Genomic DNA, 15,179 nt, shown 5'->3' on the forward strand with positions numbered 1-15,179 from the left:
GGTTCCCACACGTAAGTCAGACATTGCTACTGAACTTGAGACAGATACTCTCAAAGCATACTGTTACAGTATTCTCAGTGCCAGCTCCACAGAAGCCCTGGACACCTGTCCCACCACACCACCAGACTCGCCAGCCTGGGGGGCCTGGCTCACCAGCCACCATCTTGCTTTTCCACATTCTGTATGATGGCACTCTTGGTAAAGGTGAGCTCATCCTCTCTCTGGGCCTTGTAGTCGAAGAGGGCTTTGACTGCACACTGCAGAGTAAGACAATGGGGCTGTGTGGAGTAAAGCAGAGGGGCACTGCCCACCACGTCCCCAGTGTAGCACATGCACACAGATGTGCCTGGGCTTATGCCAGTGGGAGGTGTCACTGTTAGCAAGCACTGTTAGACACAGTTCTCAATGCTGCCTTATGGGAAGCTTCAGGGCAAGCAAGATAAGAAGACAGAGGGCTTTCTCCAGGGAATCTTCCGGCCACCGAGGTGGAGGCTTTGGAGTCCTGCCCTGGGTCTGCTCCTAGGAGTCCAGGCTGGTGGGCCAATAAGAGTAAGTGCAGTCCTGTGTGCCTCCCTACGTAGTCAGACCCTCACTCATCTCTGATGGCACTGTGGCTGCTGAAGAGAAGGAGTAAGGGACAGGGCAATCTGCCACATTACAGAAAAGGGCAAAACCAAGAAGATCTGTCTAATAAATAAATCTTCATGATGAAGGGAAGGACTGGCCAGTGCGCCATGTAGCCTCTGTTCTACTATCCATGGAAGACATGGAGGTCACTCTGAGGGAACAGTGACAAAGGGCCAGCACTAACCCAAAACACAGGGACCAGAGAGTGGTTCAACCTTGTAAGAGCTATGGTCACTTGTCAACCACAGATCTGCGTCTCAGAAAACCACAACCATTACTTACTTCTCCACACCACACGGGACCCAGAATACAGAAATACAAGCCCCAAGCAGAAGGGGCCCCTCCTTCCTCCCGGCTTCCTGTGTCAAGGACAGATATTTACCTTGAAAGTTGGCATAGGGTTGGCTTCCACATAGAAGCCAGGGTTGCGGCCCTCGTACAGTGCTCCATAATCGGGTTCCTGGAGAGAGGACACATTGTGACCTGTTAACGCCCCAGAACTGAGCTCCTGGTTTCTGAAGCACAGCCGGCCTTCTTCTATAGCTGTCTACCCCAGTTCACTCCCGACTCCAAAGGAGTGACAGGGTGGCCATCGGGACCTGGCCCCCTCCTTTCTACGCCCTCGGCCCCTGGAAACTCAATGCCGACTACTCCTGAGCTGCCTGCCGCTGAGCTGCCAGCAGCCCCTCACACTCAGTAAGTCGTTCAGGGAGCCCAAGGTCAGGAAGAGTCCAGCAAACCCTCTTCCTTGGAAAACCTAGGTCTGCCCTCCAGGCCTTCCTGCAGGCCTGAGGCATCGATACAATTGTACCTAGCCTGCTCTCTGCCCAACACACTCAGACCGAGCCCATGTGCGCACACCTCTCCCCAGGTAAGCTCCCAGACCTTGCTACCCACCCTTTGGCTCAAGGGGATCTGCCTGAATGTCCAGGCATGGCTCAGGTTCCACTCCCTCTAGCTATACACCATGGCTCCCAGTTACTCCCAGAACCTCCCTGTGAACCCTCAACACCCCAGGACTCGCTTTCAGCACATGCAGAGACTGTTAATTATGAGTGTCCTCCAGCTACACTGCTGTGCCCCCCCCCAGGGCCCCGCCCTCTCACAGCTGTTCCAATCTTCTCCAGGGCTTCTTCGTTGATGGGGTAGCGAAGCTTCATTTTGCGGTACAGGGGGTGCTTTTCATAGTAGCTGATGAGGTCAACGAGGCTGTCAAACTCGGAGTTGCCCAGCATCACAGTCTGGCCTTCCTGCTGGACTCGGCAGTGCTTGATCTTCCCCTCAGCCCTTCACCATGACACGACAGTCAGCATGGAAGACAGTCCAGACCCCAGCAAGAGCCCACACCCATGCAGCAGGCCTCACCGGAAAGAGATGGCATATGAGTTGGGCTCATTTCGTTTCCGCACCAGGAAGGCCCCATCACGGGGTACGCGCATCAGCATATGTTCAGCCTGAGCTCTGGTCAGGCTTGCATGGTACCACCTGAAAACCAACGGAGTCAGGCCCTGACTAGAATTACCCACGTCCCCACTCACCTCCCTGTCCCTTTCCTCACTCTTTGCTCTCGTGGGCATTGGTCTGGGGGACAGGCTCTGAAAGGCGCATCTCAAACTCATTGCAGCGCAGTGGGACTTGCTGATAGTGTGTGATGAGGTCATAGAGAGAGTCGAAGACCAGGTTATCTGTCAAGAAGAACTTTGGAGTCCCAGCGTCCTGCCGGGAGTGGATACGGCAGTGCTGGACTTTCCCATTCCGCCTGAGGAAAGACAGATGAGAGAGGGATGAAAAGCAGGTCAGAGCCCCAAATAATATGTAACTAGGCAAGTATAGAGTTTCAAAAAGGGAGGCCATTCTCCAAAGAAGTTTGGATAGTGGGGAAGGCACTAGAGGAGGACATACAGATCAAACACGCATGTTTAAGTACACACACACCCGTGAAGGAAGGAATTACGTTCCTGGGAACGCTAGACTCAAGGCTGAAGTGTCAACCAGTTATTTCTGAGTATTACATGCATGGACTAAACACAGGTACGGGGCTAGATGTGGGTTACCAGAAAGACAGCGTGTAGTCACCCACGAAGGTCTCACTTTCTCGCACTAAGAAGGAGCCATCAGGAGCCCCGGTCTCGATGCAGTACTCAGTGAGCAGGCGCTCGGCAATGTGCCGCCCATCGCGCCCAGCCCCAAGCTTCCCATGGAACCACTTTTCACTGGAGTGCAGCTCTGTGCTGCTACTGGCCTAGACAGGAGGACAACAGCAAAGATACCCAGTGACCACCCAGTTCTCATCCGACTGAACCCACACCCTGAACAATTCTACCTCCTTAGGCTCCTCTTCGTCCTCATTGCCCTGGTCACTGCTCGTCTCCTCAGAGTAGTAGATCTTGCTGCTAGTCAGAACAAAGTAGTGGGGATACCATTCCTGGAACAGACCAAAGGAGACGTGTGAGCCAGAGTCTAACATATGGCCCCACCATGTCCAGGCTCAGCTAGACCTCACATGATTCACGGGGTCCTCCAAGTAGAGGATACCATTCTTGATGGAGTTACTGATGTCATTCTCAGAATACATCACAGAAGTGGGCACCTCCTCGTAAGCACTGCCTTCAGCCAGCTTCTTGTGCTGTGGAAGCAGACCAGGTCACAGCAAACCCATTCCACGCCTAGTGCCATCTCTCTCTCTCTCTCTCTCTCTCTCTCTCTCTCTCTCTCTCTCTCTCTCTCTCTCTCTCTCTCTCTCTTTTGGTTTTTTGAGTCAGGGTTTCTCTGTGTAGTTTTGGTGCCTGTCCTGGATCTCACTCTGTATCCCAGGCTGGCCTCCAACCCACAGAGATCCACCTGGCTCTGCCTCCCATGTGCTGGGATTAAAGGCGTGCGCCATGACCGCCCAGCTAGTCCCATCTCTTAATTCAGGGTTTTTCCTACCAATTTTGCCACACCTTAATAAGGATCTTCCTCTTGAGCTGGTTGGGCGAAGGAAGTCCATCAGCAGCAATGTCCACGGGCTTGGTAAGGAGTATGTCACCAAGCACCTTTTTGAAGTACTGAGCCATGTTTCTCTGCTGGGCAATGCTGCAGTGGTCCTCGATGGATAGGATGACTGGGTATCTGAAGGGCAAGGAGGAAATACAGTTATGCTGGGGCAAATCTCAGCCCAAATGGTTCCTTACAGAACAAAATGATGGGAGCCCAGGGCCTGGGGCGCCTTCTCCACAGGACCCCTCGGAAGATAGGCACCCATGTGAAGGGCATATCAGGAAGCAGCTAGGAGGCAGCGGGAACCAGGACATGGCTGCAGAAGGGAGCCCTAGCTGGTCTAATTATGAGGCTGCCCTGTCGAAAGACATTCCCCACTAAACATCAGGAAAGATGAGAAGCAGCCTCCAAATGTGGCTTAAGGATCCTTTCAGTACTTGGAGAGACTGGGGACTGCAGGGCTTGGTGGCTGCTAGAAACTGAGAATGGCTCATAGGGAATACACTCTTCCTGGGCAATGAAGGGAAAGGAGCTGACCTGAGACCAGTTACAGAAATGTTTTCTGAGGATGAGATGAACTTGAATGCTAGCCAGAGATGCAGGGAGCAGAGGCGAGAACTCAGGAAACTGGCTTAAGCAAGAACAGAGAGTGGGGGCAAGCCATGCGAGGGGTTCCAGAAGCGCGAGGACCCTCTAGAGGCTGCCCATGTCCTCCACACCTACTTACTCTGAGGCTACGAAGGCATGCTCCTTGATGGTGTGCAGGACATCTGAGAACTTGATCTTGGTAGTGAGAGTATGCCCATGGTAGATGACTGGCATCCCATCTGGGCCATCCCAGCAGTCCACTAGGGAACATCATCATGGTCACACAGGCAGGCCTCTCACCTTCCCCTCCAACCCCTAGCCCCAACGCACACTCAATGCAGCGACAGCCCATCCTCAGGCAGCGAGCATAGGCTTCTAGGGAGGACTCACTGGAGAACTGGTCCCCTGTCAGGTATCTGGATAAGAAAGAGGAGACACATGCGGTCTGGTGGGCCTCCCTCCCTCCCTAGAAGAGGCTGGGTGAACGCAGAGAGGCATACTCACGTATTATGTGAGGAAGAGATCCAATAGTGAGAGAGAGGGTTGTTCATGGTGTCTGGGCACACGGCATCCAGCTGGGAGTTCCACACACTGTTCTCTTTGGAGAACAGAAAGGTGACAAACTACAGGGGTGAATGTGGAGGAAAAAGACAGTGTGTCCTGGCTGCCACTTGGGACGGAAGTGGGTGCACAAGAGTGCATTCACCCTCAACTGTGCTGGCAACATGGGAGTAGTTTGTGGCAACAGCTTCAAGGGCACAGGAGGGTTCTGGTCACCCCACCTGTTTCTCTAACAGAATGGTGGGAAATGTGGGGCTCACCTCATCCAAGAAGAAGTATGGCTCCTCAATCTCTCGCAAGGGGTCTCGAAGGAAGCTGAGCATGAATTCCTGCACCTGGAGCCGGTCGACAGCCCACAGCTCCTGGTGGGTAGGTAGAGGAAGTCATGGAAGAAGCCTCCAATGTGAACCCACCCTTCAGCCTCACTCCCTGACCCAGCCATACCCCCTGGTACTCAAGCAGGAACTGCTGGAACTCAGAAAGGGACACCCGGCAGAGCTCCGGTCGCTCCCCGGTCCTGCAGGGAAAGAACAGAAGTGCCTGCAGCTGGCTGACTTGCAGCTGGCTGACTTATGAACAGACAGGGGGCCCCTTGCGACTCCCAGCTAATGGAGACACCCAATGGTTTACCATGCCTCACCCCGACCCCAACTGCTTCCCACCTGGATCTGGAACCACCCAGAGAAGAACCCCAACCAGTTGTTCCAAACCAAACCTCAAAGTGCTGGTTTCCAAGAAGGGGAGGTCCATCTGCAGGAAACAGAATCTGGTCAGGGAGAGGGCCCTGGCAGACCATGCAGGAAAGGGGCTCTTAGGAAAAAGGCTAGGGACCAGATGCCCGGGGTGGGGGTGGGGGCGCTGGAGCAATGGCACCCAGAAGCCCCCAAGCAGGGCGGCAGGGCAGCAGGGGTAGGAGAGGAGGTGGAGGAGTGGGGCAAGAGCAGGGGAGGGGAAGAGGCTCATGCACCGTCTTCTGGGCGCTGTACATGAGGCTGCGGTACAGCTGAGCAAACTGCCCGTAGGTGATGTCCCCGCTGCGCTGTTCCAGGTCCTACACAGTACAGAGCAGAACTGTCAGTCAGGCCCCTCAGGAGGAGCTGCTGGCTTCCCCTGCCCTGCCAGTAGATAGCCCCAAGGGTCCATTACCGTCAGCCGTTCTCGGAGGAAGCGCATGTTGGGGACCCGGTAGTTGACCTGTGACAGCATGTTCTTCAAGTCCTTGGCTGATATACTGAGAAAAAAGGGGTATCCTTCTCATCTGTAGGCTGAGACCACCTAAGACTGGACCAGTAAACAGCTATACTCTGGGGACCTGCAGTCCTAAGGGCACACTGGGTCAAAGTTCGTGGTGTAACAGATGGAGTCCCTTCCTTTCTGAGCCTCAATTTCTGCATGTGAATAAAGAAAAGCTCGATATTCTAGAAGTGACCAAACTCAGGAAAGCGGGTCGGTCAGGCAGGAGGGGAAGGATGCACGTCTCCAGCAGCTGCCCCAGCTCTGATCTTGCCTGCCTGTCCACAACGGGGCAGTGCCCACTCACATGTCTGCCACCTACTGGGATATCCTGAGACCCACAGCCTCTAGGCTCATCTACACCCCAGAATAAGCAGCAGGGAGCAAAGCATGGGCATGCTTAGCCACATGGAACTTCTGCTGCCTGGGCACACTCCTGAGGCAGGACAGTAACTGGCTCCAGGAAAAAATATCAGAGAGAGCTACCCTCTAGGCATGGGGGCTAGGACAAGGACCTGTCAACAGGATGAACAACAAGATGGAAAAGGATACTCTCCTGGGACTGGGTATTGGAATTAGGGGGCACGCCTCTCCTCTGGCCTAAGAGTCAGGCAGGGAGGACCAAAATTCCCTAAGGCTCAGATTTGCACCAATGGTTGAATGCTCTAGAGCAGTGGTTCTCAACTTTCCTAATGCTGCGACCCTTTAATACAGTTCCTCATGTTATGGTGACCCCCCAGCCAAAAAATTATTTTTGTTGCTATTTCGTAACTGTAATTTTGCTACTGTTGTAAGTTTTAATATAAATATCTGATATGTAGATGGTCTTAAGCAATCCCTGTGAAAGGATCCTTTGACCCCAAGGGGGTCATGACTCACAGGTTGAGAACCACTACTCTAGAGTGTCTGTCCTGCATGGGGCACTGGGGCACTTGAACCTCAGTCAGCCACGGAGGTGCTGTCCAGGAGCCCCATTTTCCACCGTGCAGACAGAGCCCTAGTTCCCACCTCTCCCACCTGCATACAGACAAGCTGTTCCTTTTGTCTTTCCCTGCCTGCTTCTCTAACAGTTGCCTCCTTCTCCTCCATGGCGAAACTCTTAGACTCATCTGCACTCACTCCCTTTATGCCCCTGAGCTGCTCACCACTGGGCTGAAGCTGTTATTCCTACAATGTTATCAAACATGAGGGTAAACATGCTCCCCCCTCCCTGGCTTCTCATGTGCTACTAGTCTGGAGTCAGCCACTGGACCTCTTCCCTTTTCTTGCTATCTGGGTCCCTGTGTGACCGTCTCTGCCCCCAAGACTTTCCATTTCATCTGTACACACACCTATGTTACTGCCTCCAGCCCCATTCTACCTGCCTGGTGACTCCACATCTCTACCTGGACATCTACTACGCATCATAAAACTCACACCCTCACACCAACACTGAACCCTAAGCTCCGACAATGTGTGCCTCCCACCATCTTCTTGTCTCAGCCAATGGCAACTTCAATTTCCAGTTGCTCAAGTTGAAATCTTGAACTCTGACTCTTTGACATCCGGAAATCAAAGGATTAGGAAATTCTTTTTAATATAATTTTAAACAATATAGCCTAAACCCAACTAATTCCTACCATTATCACCACAACTGAGCCCTCTCACCTTCCACCCAGAATGGTGGAACAGTGTCTTAACAGCCCTCTACTCAGCAGTGGGATCTTGAGTACGTTGGCTAGTTTTAAGTCAACGTGACACAAGCTAGAGTCCTAAAGAGAGAAGGGAGCCTTTAACTGAGAAAATGCCTCCCTAAGATCCAGCTGTAGGCAAGCCTGCAGGGCATTTCCTTAATTAGTGATTGATGGGGGAGGGCCCAGCCCATTGTGGGTGGGTAGGGGGGGCATCCCTAGGCTGGTGGTCCTGGGTTCTATAAGAAAGCAGGCTGAGCAAGCCATGGGGAGCAAGCCAATAAGCAGCACTCCTCCATGGCCTCTGCATCAGCTCCTGCCTCCAGGTTCCTGCCCTGTGTGAGTTCCTGTCTTGACTTCCTTCAGTAATGAACAGTGATGTGGAAGTGTAAGCTGAATAAACCCTTTCCTTCCCAAGTTTCTTTGGTCATGGTGTATCATTATAGCAACAGAAATCATACTGAGGACACTGAGCAAACTCTAAGCCAGAGCAGGTCACTCCTCTGCACCTCCCATGACGTCCTGCCTCTGGGGACTATCAGAGAGCCTTGCAACAGTACAAGCTGCATATAGAGTGTACCATTTGGTCTTTGCTTCCTCCATCCCTTGGTCCTCCTGACTGGACTGCCTGCCACCCTCCTAGGACCCAGAGCCAGCACTGTATCCCACTCTCAGCAGTGTGAATTACTTGTGTCAGAAGCCCTAGTCCCTCTCAAGGTAGCTCAGTTCTATGGGCCCTCTGGCTCACACACACCATTACTTTGGGTACCTCTATCCACTGGCTGGGCACAAACCCCAGCTAAGCACCTACCGATCCTCACGGTTCCGGTCCACTGAATAGAACTGCTTCCGGAGCCACCTGCAGAGAAAGAAGCCTGGGGTGAGGGTCCCTCTCCAACTAAGGGAAAGCCTGGGGAGAAGAGCAGTTACTGTCTGTGGAGAGGCCGTAAGTCTCTGCCTCCTTTCCCCTGGTTCCAAGACATCTGGTCTTAACCACATGAAGACGAGTCTTACCTCTCAATCTGCAGAGGTGTGGCTGCCTGCAATGTATCCTCCATCAACCATGTTAAGCCCTTGATCCACATGTTCACTTCATCCTCAGATGTGGCTGTGAGCAGAACAGAAGCTGTGCTAATGGCACATCCTCTTACAAGAGCAAGGGCAGCCTGGCCTTCCCTTTCCCTATACCTCGCCTCCTCTAAGCCATCTCCCACCTTGCAGGCTCAGGGTCTTCAGGCGGAATTCCATTCCATAGAGGATGACAAAGCAATGTGACTGGTCTGGCCGGAATGCAGGGTCTTCTTGGTAGCGGTCAAAGTCTCGTGATGTCTTCCCTGGTCGGATCTCCTTGATCTCACGGATATCAACTGGAAAGGTAGTAAAGGTCAAGGTCAGGCTGAGATCCTCACAGCCAGTATCAAAGAAAGCACAGCATGCTTTTCTCAGTCATTTCCACACGCTCCTCCCTCAGGGAATGGACCACAAAAAAGCAGGCCGGACCCACTCATAGTTGTTCCAGGTGAGAGAGAGCTGGGTTTATCTAAGAGTAGGCCTTTGTTTTTGTTTTTTTAAGGACTAAGGCTCTTTGGGGACAGGAAGGTAGGTGTATGTGTTAACCCTTCCCTATCTTTGTTCCATTGCTGGGAGTACAGGCTATACAGCTCTACCTGGAGCAGAGCTGGACTCCAGAAGGAAAAACAGAGATCCAAGGGCAGTTCCTTACGGATCACTTTCTGACACAATACACAATACACATACCCAACTGCCCAATTGTAAAGTCCCAGAGGCAAGGCTGGGCAAGTCCAGATTGGTCTCAGAATCCCAGACAGAACCTTGGAGGAAGCCCAGAAAACTGGCAAATCCTGAAATGACCCACACCCCAAAGACATGCCCAAACCAGTCTTAGCAAAGGCCTAGTTCTAGCTAAGGCCAAGGCTGTCCAAGAATGCCAAGCATCTTGCGCTTGTGTGGCTTGGTATCCTTATCTCAACTACCAAGGGGTTCTCAACTGCTCCCCCATTCTCACAAGCAAAGGTGAGGCAAGTACACGGGCCAGAGAGGTAAATGATCATTCTGGCTACTAACCTGAGTGACAGACAGCGCACCTGTAAGCTAGTGACACATTTAACTCCTCCCGGTTGCAGACTCGCCAACTAAAGAGCTAGGGGTCTGTCCGTTTCTCAGGAGAGTGGAGCGCTGGGCTGCATGGACTGAGGTTAACTGTGATCTTGGCAGAGAGACAACTGTCCCCATCCACTGTCCCACAGTGGATGGTAAGGGGGTAAGAGGGCCAGAGAGGAGCTGGCAAGACCAAACGTGACACTGAAGGTGCAGGAAGAGTGCCACACGGAGGGAGCTGTTCCTGGGCCAGCACTTGCTTGGATGTGCACTCTGAGACTCTAGATGTGAGAGGCCCTGCCACAACTGTCCCTTGACTGAACACCTATTCCATCCCTGAACGAGCTAGGAGCCTGGTCAGAGGTAAATACTCAGCCTGGGAAGAGAGATTCAGGCTTGATAGAGAGCTTTCCCTCAGCTTGGGTATGACTTAAGACGTTCTGACCAGTCCTCCTGAGTACATTCCCCTAGATTCTAGTCCTGAACACCAGCATGGCTAGAACATCCCAAAGGCCCCGACCAGCTGCTCAGAGGCTTCCTGTCTTGTCCCTGGAGCCGGCCACAGTAGCATCATCTGTCCCACCTGGAACAGAAGCATTACTTCTGGCCCCATCCCCTGCTCTGCTCCCACAAACAGCACGGGCTTTGCCTGGATCCACTTCTGTCCTCGCAGCAAAGCCCTCAGGTCCATCCTCCGGCGGGAAGCCCTGACTTTCCTGTTGGTGGCCACAATCTCACCAACTCCACATCCTCCTGACTCTTCTGAACCATAAACATTGTTTGGACATCTGGCCCTATCAGCCCATCCGTCCCTCCGGAGGATGCCCACCGCTAACCCTCCACAAACCCAGTCCTTTTCTAGCCGCTGAGGTTCTTCCGACGACAGGGCTCAGTGCTCTATCTGGAGCCTTTGTCTCACCTTCTTCTGTGATCCTGCCAAACCAAGCTAGACCTCCAGTAAGGACAGCAACTGTCCCGCCCCATGTCATCCTGGAGCCTGGCCTGCCTGTTCTTCAACTGGATTCTCTCCTACTGAAGACCCCACATGAGAAGTTCCAGCCTGCCATAATCATCCTCTCAACACCTCATGCTGCTATGGAATGTGCGTTCCTCACACTCCATGGCAGGCAGAGTCCCTTCCAGTACCGAGTGACTGAATGCAAAAAACGAGAAAAACGCAGGCACATGGATTGGAGAAGTAAAAAGGCATAGGGGATGGAGTCAATCGGAAGCACTCTACTTGGTTGTAGAACCAGAGTGGGGAGAGCTGGGTCACAAACCCACAACTTGAGAACAGTTTCTATAGGTGGGAGGAAGAGCTTCCATTGGGGGAAGTGCCTGCATCGAATACCACACAACCACCACAAACTCTGCCCTTTGAAACAGAAACTAGAATACTCTTCCAGTGCAAAGCTATCATTCCCCTCCCACACACTCGCGCCTGTGTGTGTGTGCATGCGCACACATGCCCACATGATCCACAGTTAGGGCCTTTCCTGCTGCTGCCCACCAGATCCTATACAGGCTACACACAATAAGGTGTGTACACAATAGGCAGACAGCTATAAAGTCTGTCCAAAGCTCGTGGTTAGGCCACATGTGGTTCCCCCATATATAGTGGCACACACATGCACATATGTGTTTATGTCCACAAAGCCAGTGGGCCCTGGGTGAGTTCTAACCTGCTCTGTGTCACAGGCACATTGCACCAAGTCCAATCTAAAGTCAGGGTGGGCTGTGGTTACGTAGGGACCAGGACCAGGCAGCACAGGCAGGCAGGCCCGGCACACCACCCTCCTAAGCCCACACTGGTCACACTGACCCCTTGCTCTTCCTCCTGTGAGGAGGTACCAGCATGGCCCTGAGGCCCTCTATGAAGTCTATGAAGTCAGAAGCAGACTGATAAAGACCTGACAGCAATGAAATAGTCTAGCAGATCCTTGAAAGCACACCCTGTGTTATCTCTACCTGCCTCCCGCATCCAGAACAAACACCGCCATTCTTCTTATCTGAGAGAGCACAGGCTGGCTCCCAGGGGCTGCCATCACAGTGAAGAGACTCTCTAATCGGACACAGCCTCGGTGTTAGCTGCCAGCACAGCCACGGTCTGGGTAAGATCTTCTGTATGTCAGGAATGACGTGCGTGTGTGTCACGCGCGCACTCGTATGTACAGATGCTTGAGTGTTCATTCCCTATGTCTGGAGCCCCATGAGCCAGCATTCCGTTCCCCTAAAAACTATGGGAGAAAGTGTTTAGAGGAACACTGGGGAGAAGAAAATCCAGGATCCTGAGAGGTCCCTATACCCAGGGGCTGGGGAAGTGAAAAGAAGATCTGCTCTGAAAACAAGAGCAGGTTTCCCACAACCGGGGACCTCGAAGACAACAGCCCAACTGAGAGCTCCGCTGACCTCAATGGGCACAGTCTACTATCAGGAGCTTCTATCACAGACGCACTCCTCCAAGGACCAGAGCTCCAGGCCAAGCAAGAAGGCTTACCCAGGCTCTAGGAATGGCCGGGGCTGCCTGGGAAGTAAGGGACACCCAGTCCTTCACACACTTAATCTTTGTAAACTCTCATAAAGAAATCAAGACTTGGTTTTGGTTTTGTTACTTCTGTTTCTTTCTTTTGTGATAGCCCTGGATCTTGCAATTCTCCAGATTCAGCTCTAGGGAGCTGAGATCACAGGTGTGAGCTGCCATGATAGGCTCTTCTCAAAGGATTTGGATTATGAGGAACCCCCCACACCTATGCCAAGGACTAGCATCACATGGTGACTCTGATGCCAGATTGTCTGGTATACCAGGCAGAATTCTGGGGGGGGGGGTCTGTGCTCCTCAGTGCCCCTAGTGGAGATCTGCCTACTCCTATGCCCTCAAAAGCCTGCCCTGACCAGATGGTTCTGAAGCTTTTGAAGCTGCCAGGCCTAGCAAGGAAAACCAAGAACCACAGGGCCCTTCAAGGCCAGCTGAGAGGTCCTGGCAGTCCCTCACTCTTTCAGGTTCAATTTCCCAACTGGAAAACAGTGAGTCCCTGCACTTTACAAGGTAAGGCCTACTTGGGAAGCACATGTCTTTGTACCTGGTGTTACTGTCATGGGGCTTAAGAAAGGTGTCCATCTAGGGAAGATGGACACAGCAGCTGCCAAGGCTCTGTTCAGAGGCCAACTCAACCCTCAAAGAGTTTGCTGAAGATAGAGGCCACCAGGAAAAGAATCCCAGCGGCTATTTCCTCGCTCACAAGCGGGCCTGACAAGATGAGTACTTTGTGGGGTAGGACTCTGTTCTGATTAGCATGCTCTAAGATGAACTACAAGCCTGTGTCCTGAGCCTGCAGCACCTGAACCTGCACGCTCTGCACAGCGCACATGTATACTACAATGGTGCAGTCCAGAAAACAAGGGGACCAGTAACAAGGGTATCGGTGAGGAGGCGCACATGCTACTACTCAAACACCCACCTGGGGGCATGAGCCCTGATCTGCTCCATCATTCCAATCTTTTATACTCTGGTTTTGGAAAGGGTTGAAATGTGTTTGCTGCCTGGTATCTGGAGCATCTCTAAGATCTGAGACAGATGACATAAGACTAAATTAGCAAAATCAAAATGTGTACTAAGAGGCCGAGATCTGGAAAGGCTACCTATTGCCCTCCCATCTCCTCCTCTCCTTTCTTTTCTGTCTCCCTCAACCCAATGTCAGACTCCTGACTATAGACTCTGAAAACTCGAGTATTCAACTCACTGAGCATGCTGCTACAGGGACAAGCTAAATGGCAGATGCGTCGGAAGCCTGGGAAATGGGGAAGAGGGCTCTTCTGGTGCCCGGCTCCTGAAGGCAGGCCCCACTTCCCAGCCATCAGGCTCAGCACATGCCTGCCATCAGCTTTCCTGCCCATCACAGGACAACCACCCCGTGCATCCACTGCACAGATGTGCAACAGGTAAGTAGTCTATAATCTAGGACAGCAGGAGCACCAGAGAAAGGGAATAAAAAGAATGGGTCACTAAACCCTTACTTAGGGTTCTTCAGTACACAGGCCCTGGGAACGAAGCCACAAAACCCCAAACCTTAATTTAGACCCAAGACTCTGGGCCAGAACTCATGTCCTAGCATGCCCCACCTCCGACAAAGCCAATTCCTAAGCAGCCCCACAGACAGATACCCCCCACATATAGGGTCATGGGGTCACACGGCAAAGGGAAGGTGGCACCAAGACATACTGCCCTTCCTGTGCCTGTGCGGCAAGCAGCTGCTGCCACACCAGCCACTGTGGATGAAAGGAACAGTGACTCCTCCTCGGAACCCTAGCCAAACCAGGTTACACCAGAAGAGACCGCCTCCAACACCCCGACTGAGAAGAGCAGCTGGGCCTAACTGAATTTAGCCTCTTTCCTACCTTGGTAAACAGGAAACAGCCATTCAGACACCATGGGATCCCCTACCCAGGACCTTGCACTGCGGTGATGTACAAATTGCTTCAGGTTACAGCTGCAAACACACAATCCTCAACAACACACACCACCTAGACACTAGATTCCAGATGACTCTTCTCTTTAGGTAAATGAGGAAGGGAGGGCCCAACGGGTTTCATTACATGGTGATTCGTGGCAGATGGGGCTCTGGAGTGTCCCCACAGTAGTGCCAACTCTGATACTGGGTTTACAGGGAAAAAGAAAGGAGGCCACAGAGGGCTTCACACTGCCCAGGCAGGCAGCCCTCTTTCCCAAAACATAGCTTATTTCAAGTGGTAACGGCAACTGTAGGTCCCAAGGAAGGAAGGAGGGGAAAGAAGGCCCCATACAGAGCACAGAGCCTGAAGAGACCTCATGGTCACTTGAGGTTCATTCACCCGCTGCATCTATCTGCTCCACACCAGGCCTGAGTTGGATCCTGGGGAAGCATGTCAATAGGCATGGAGTTCCTGCCCTTCAGAAAATCCCAGCCTAAGGGAGGAAACAGATGGGGAAGCAGATAACTATGAGGTCATGCAAAGAATGGAACAGCAGGGAGACATCTGTGGTGCTGTGTGTGCACAACCTCCCTTCTGGTTGGTGTTCTGCTATTGACTTTTTCCACACAACTTTGCCCAGACTTTCCTGCTTCTTTGGGAGCTCCAGGCCAACCCCCACTAAACATGGACAAGAGTCCTCTCCTCTTCTGGTGCTCTGCCGCCTCCTCAATGACAGTCATGCCCACAGCTCCGATTCCTTCTGATTATTCACCAACATCGCTAGCCTCTAAACGTCTGGCACTACACTCCAACTGCTCACTTCCTATTCCTGTCTTCCACCTAAGGAACACACACACACACACACACACACACACACACACACACACACACCTAAACCAAAGACAAACTACAAACCAAATATTGTTTTTCTCTCACCCAAAACCCTACGTTTCT

The 15,179-nt window shown here is 52.4% G+C and overlaps 1 protein-coding gene across 1 annotated transcript in view; it reads right to left on the reverse strand.

Moving 5' to 3' along the window:
• Positions 1-15,179, reverse strand: part of Plcg1 (phospholipase C gamma 1) — a 32,313-nt gene that overhangs the window by 6,537 nt on the left and 10,597 nt on the right. Inside the window, exons 3-22 of the mRNA XM_076571230.1 lie at positions 8,873-9,025; positions 8,673-8,766; positions 8,470-8,517; positions 5,902-5,986; positions 5,723-5,806; positions 5,471-5,505; positions 5,200-5,272; positions 5,016-5,117; positions 4,699-4,817; positions 4,525-4,610; positions 4,334-4,454; positions 3,570-3,738; positions 3,131-3,253; positions 2,951-3,052; positions 2,682-2,869; positions 2,186-2,386; positions 1,993-2,112; positions 1,734-1,914; positions 1,010-1,087; positions 154-257 (exon numbers count right to left, since the gene is read on the reverse strand). Coding sequence (XP_076427345.1) covers positions 154-257; positions 1,010-1,087; positions 1,734-1,914; positions 1,993-2,112; positions 2,186-2,386; positions 2,682-2,869; positions 2,951-3,052; positions 3,131-3,253; positions 3,570-3,738; positions 4,334-4,454; positions 4,525-4,610; positions 4,699-4,817; positions 5,016-5,117; positions 5,200-5,272; positions 5,471-5,505; positions 5,723-5,806; positions 5,902-5,986; positions 8,470-8,517; positions 8,673-8,766; positions 8,873-9,025 — 2,266 coding nt within the window. The remainder of the gene's footprint in view (positions 1-153; positions 258-1,009; positions 1,088-1,733; positions 1,915-1,992; positions 2,113-2,185; positions 2,387-2,681; positions 2,870-2,950; positions 3,053-3,130; positions 3,254-3,569; positions 3,739-4,333; positions 4,455-4,524; positions 4,611-4,698; positions 4,818-5,015; positions 5,118-5,199; positions 5,273-5,470; positions 5,506-5,722; positions 5,807-5,901; positions 5,987-8,469; positions 8,518-8,672; positions 8,767-8,872; positions 9,026-15,179) is intronic.

This window comes from Peromyscus maniculatus, chromosome 4, assembly GCF_049852395.1.
Source record: "Peromyscus maniculatus bairdii isolate BWxNUB_F1_BW_parent chromosome 4, HU_Pman_BW_mat_3.1, whole genome shotgun sequence".
Lineage (NCBI taxonomy): Eukaryota > Metazoa > Chordata > Mammalia > Rodentia > Cricetidae > Peromyscus > Peromyscus maniculatus.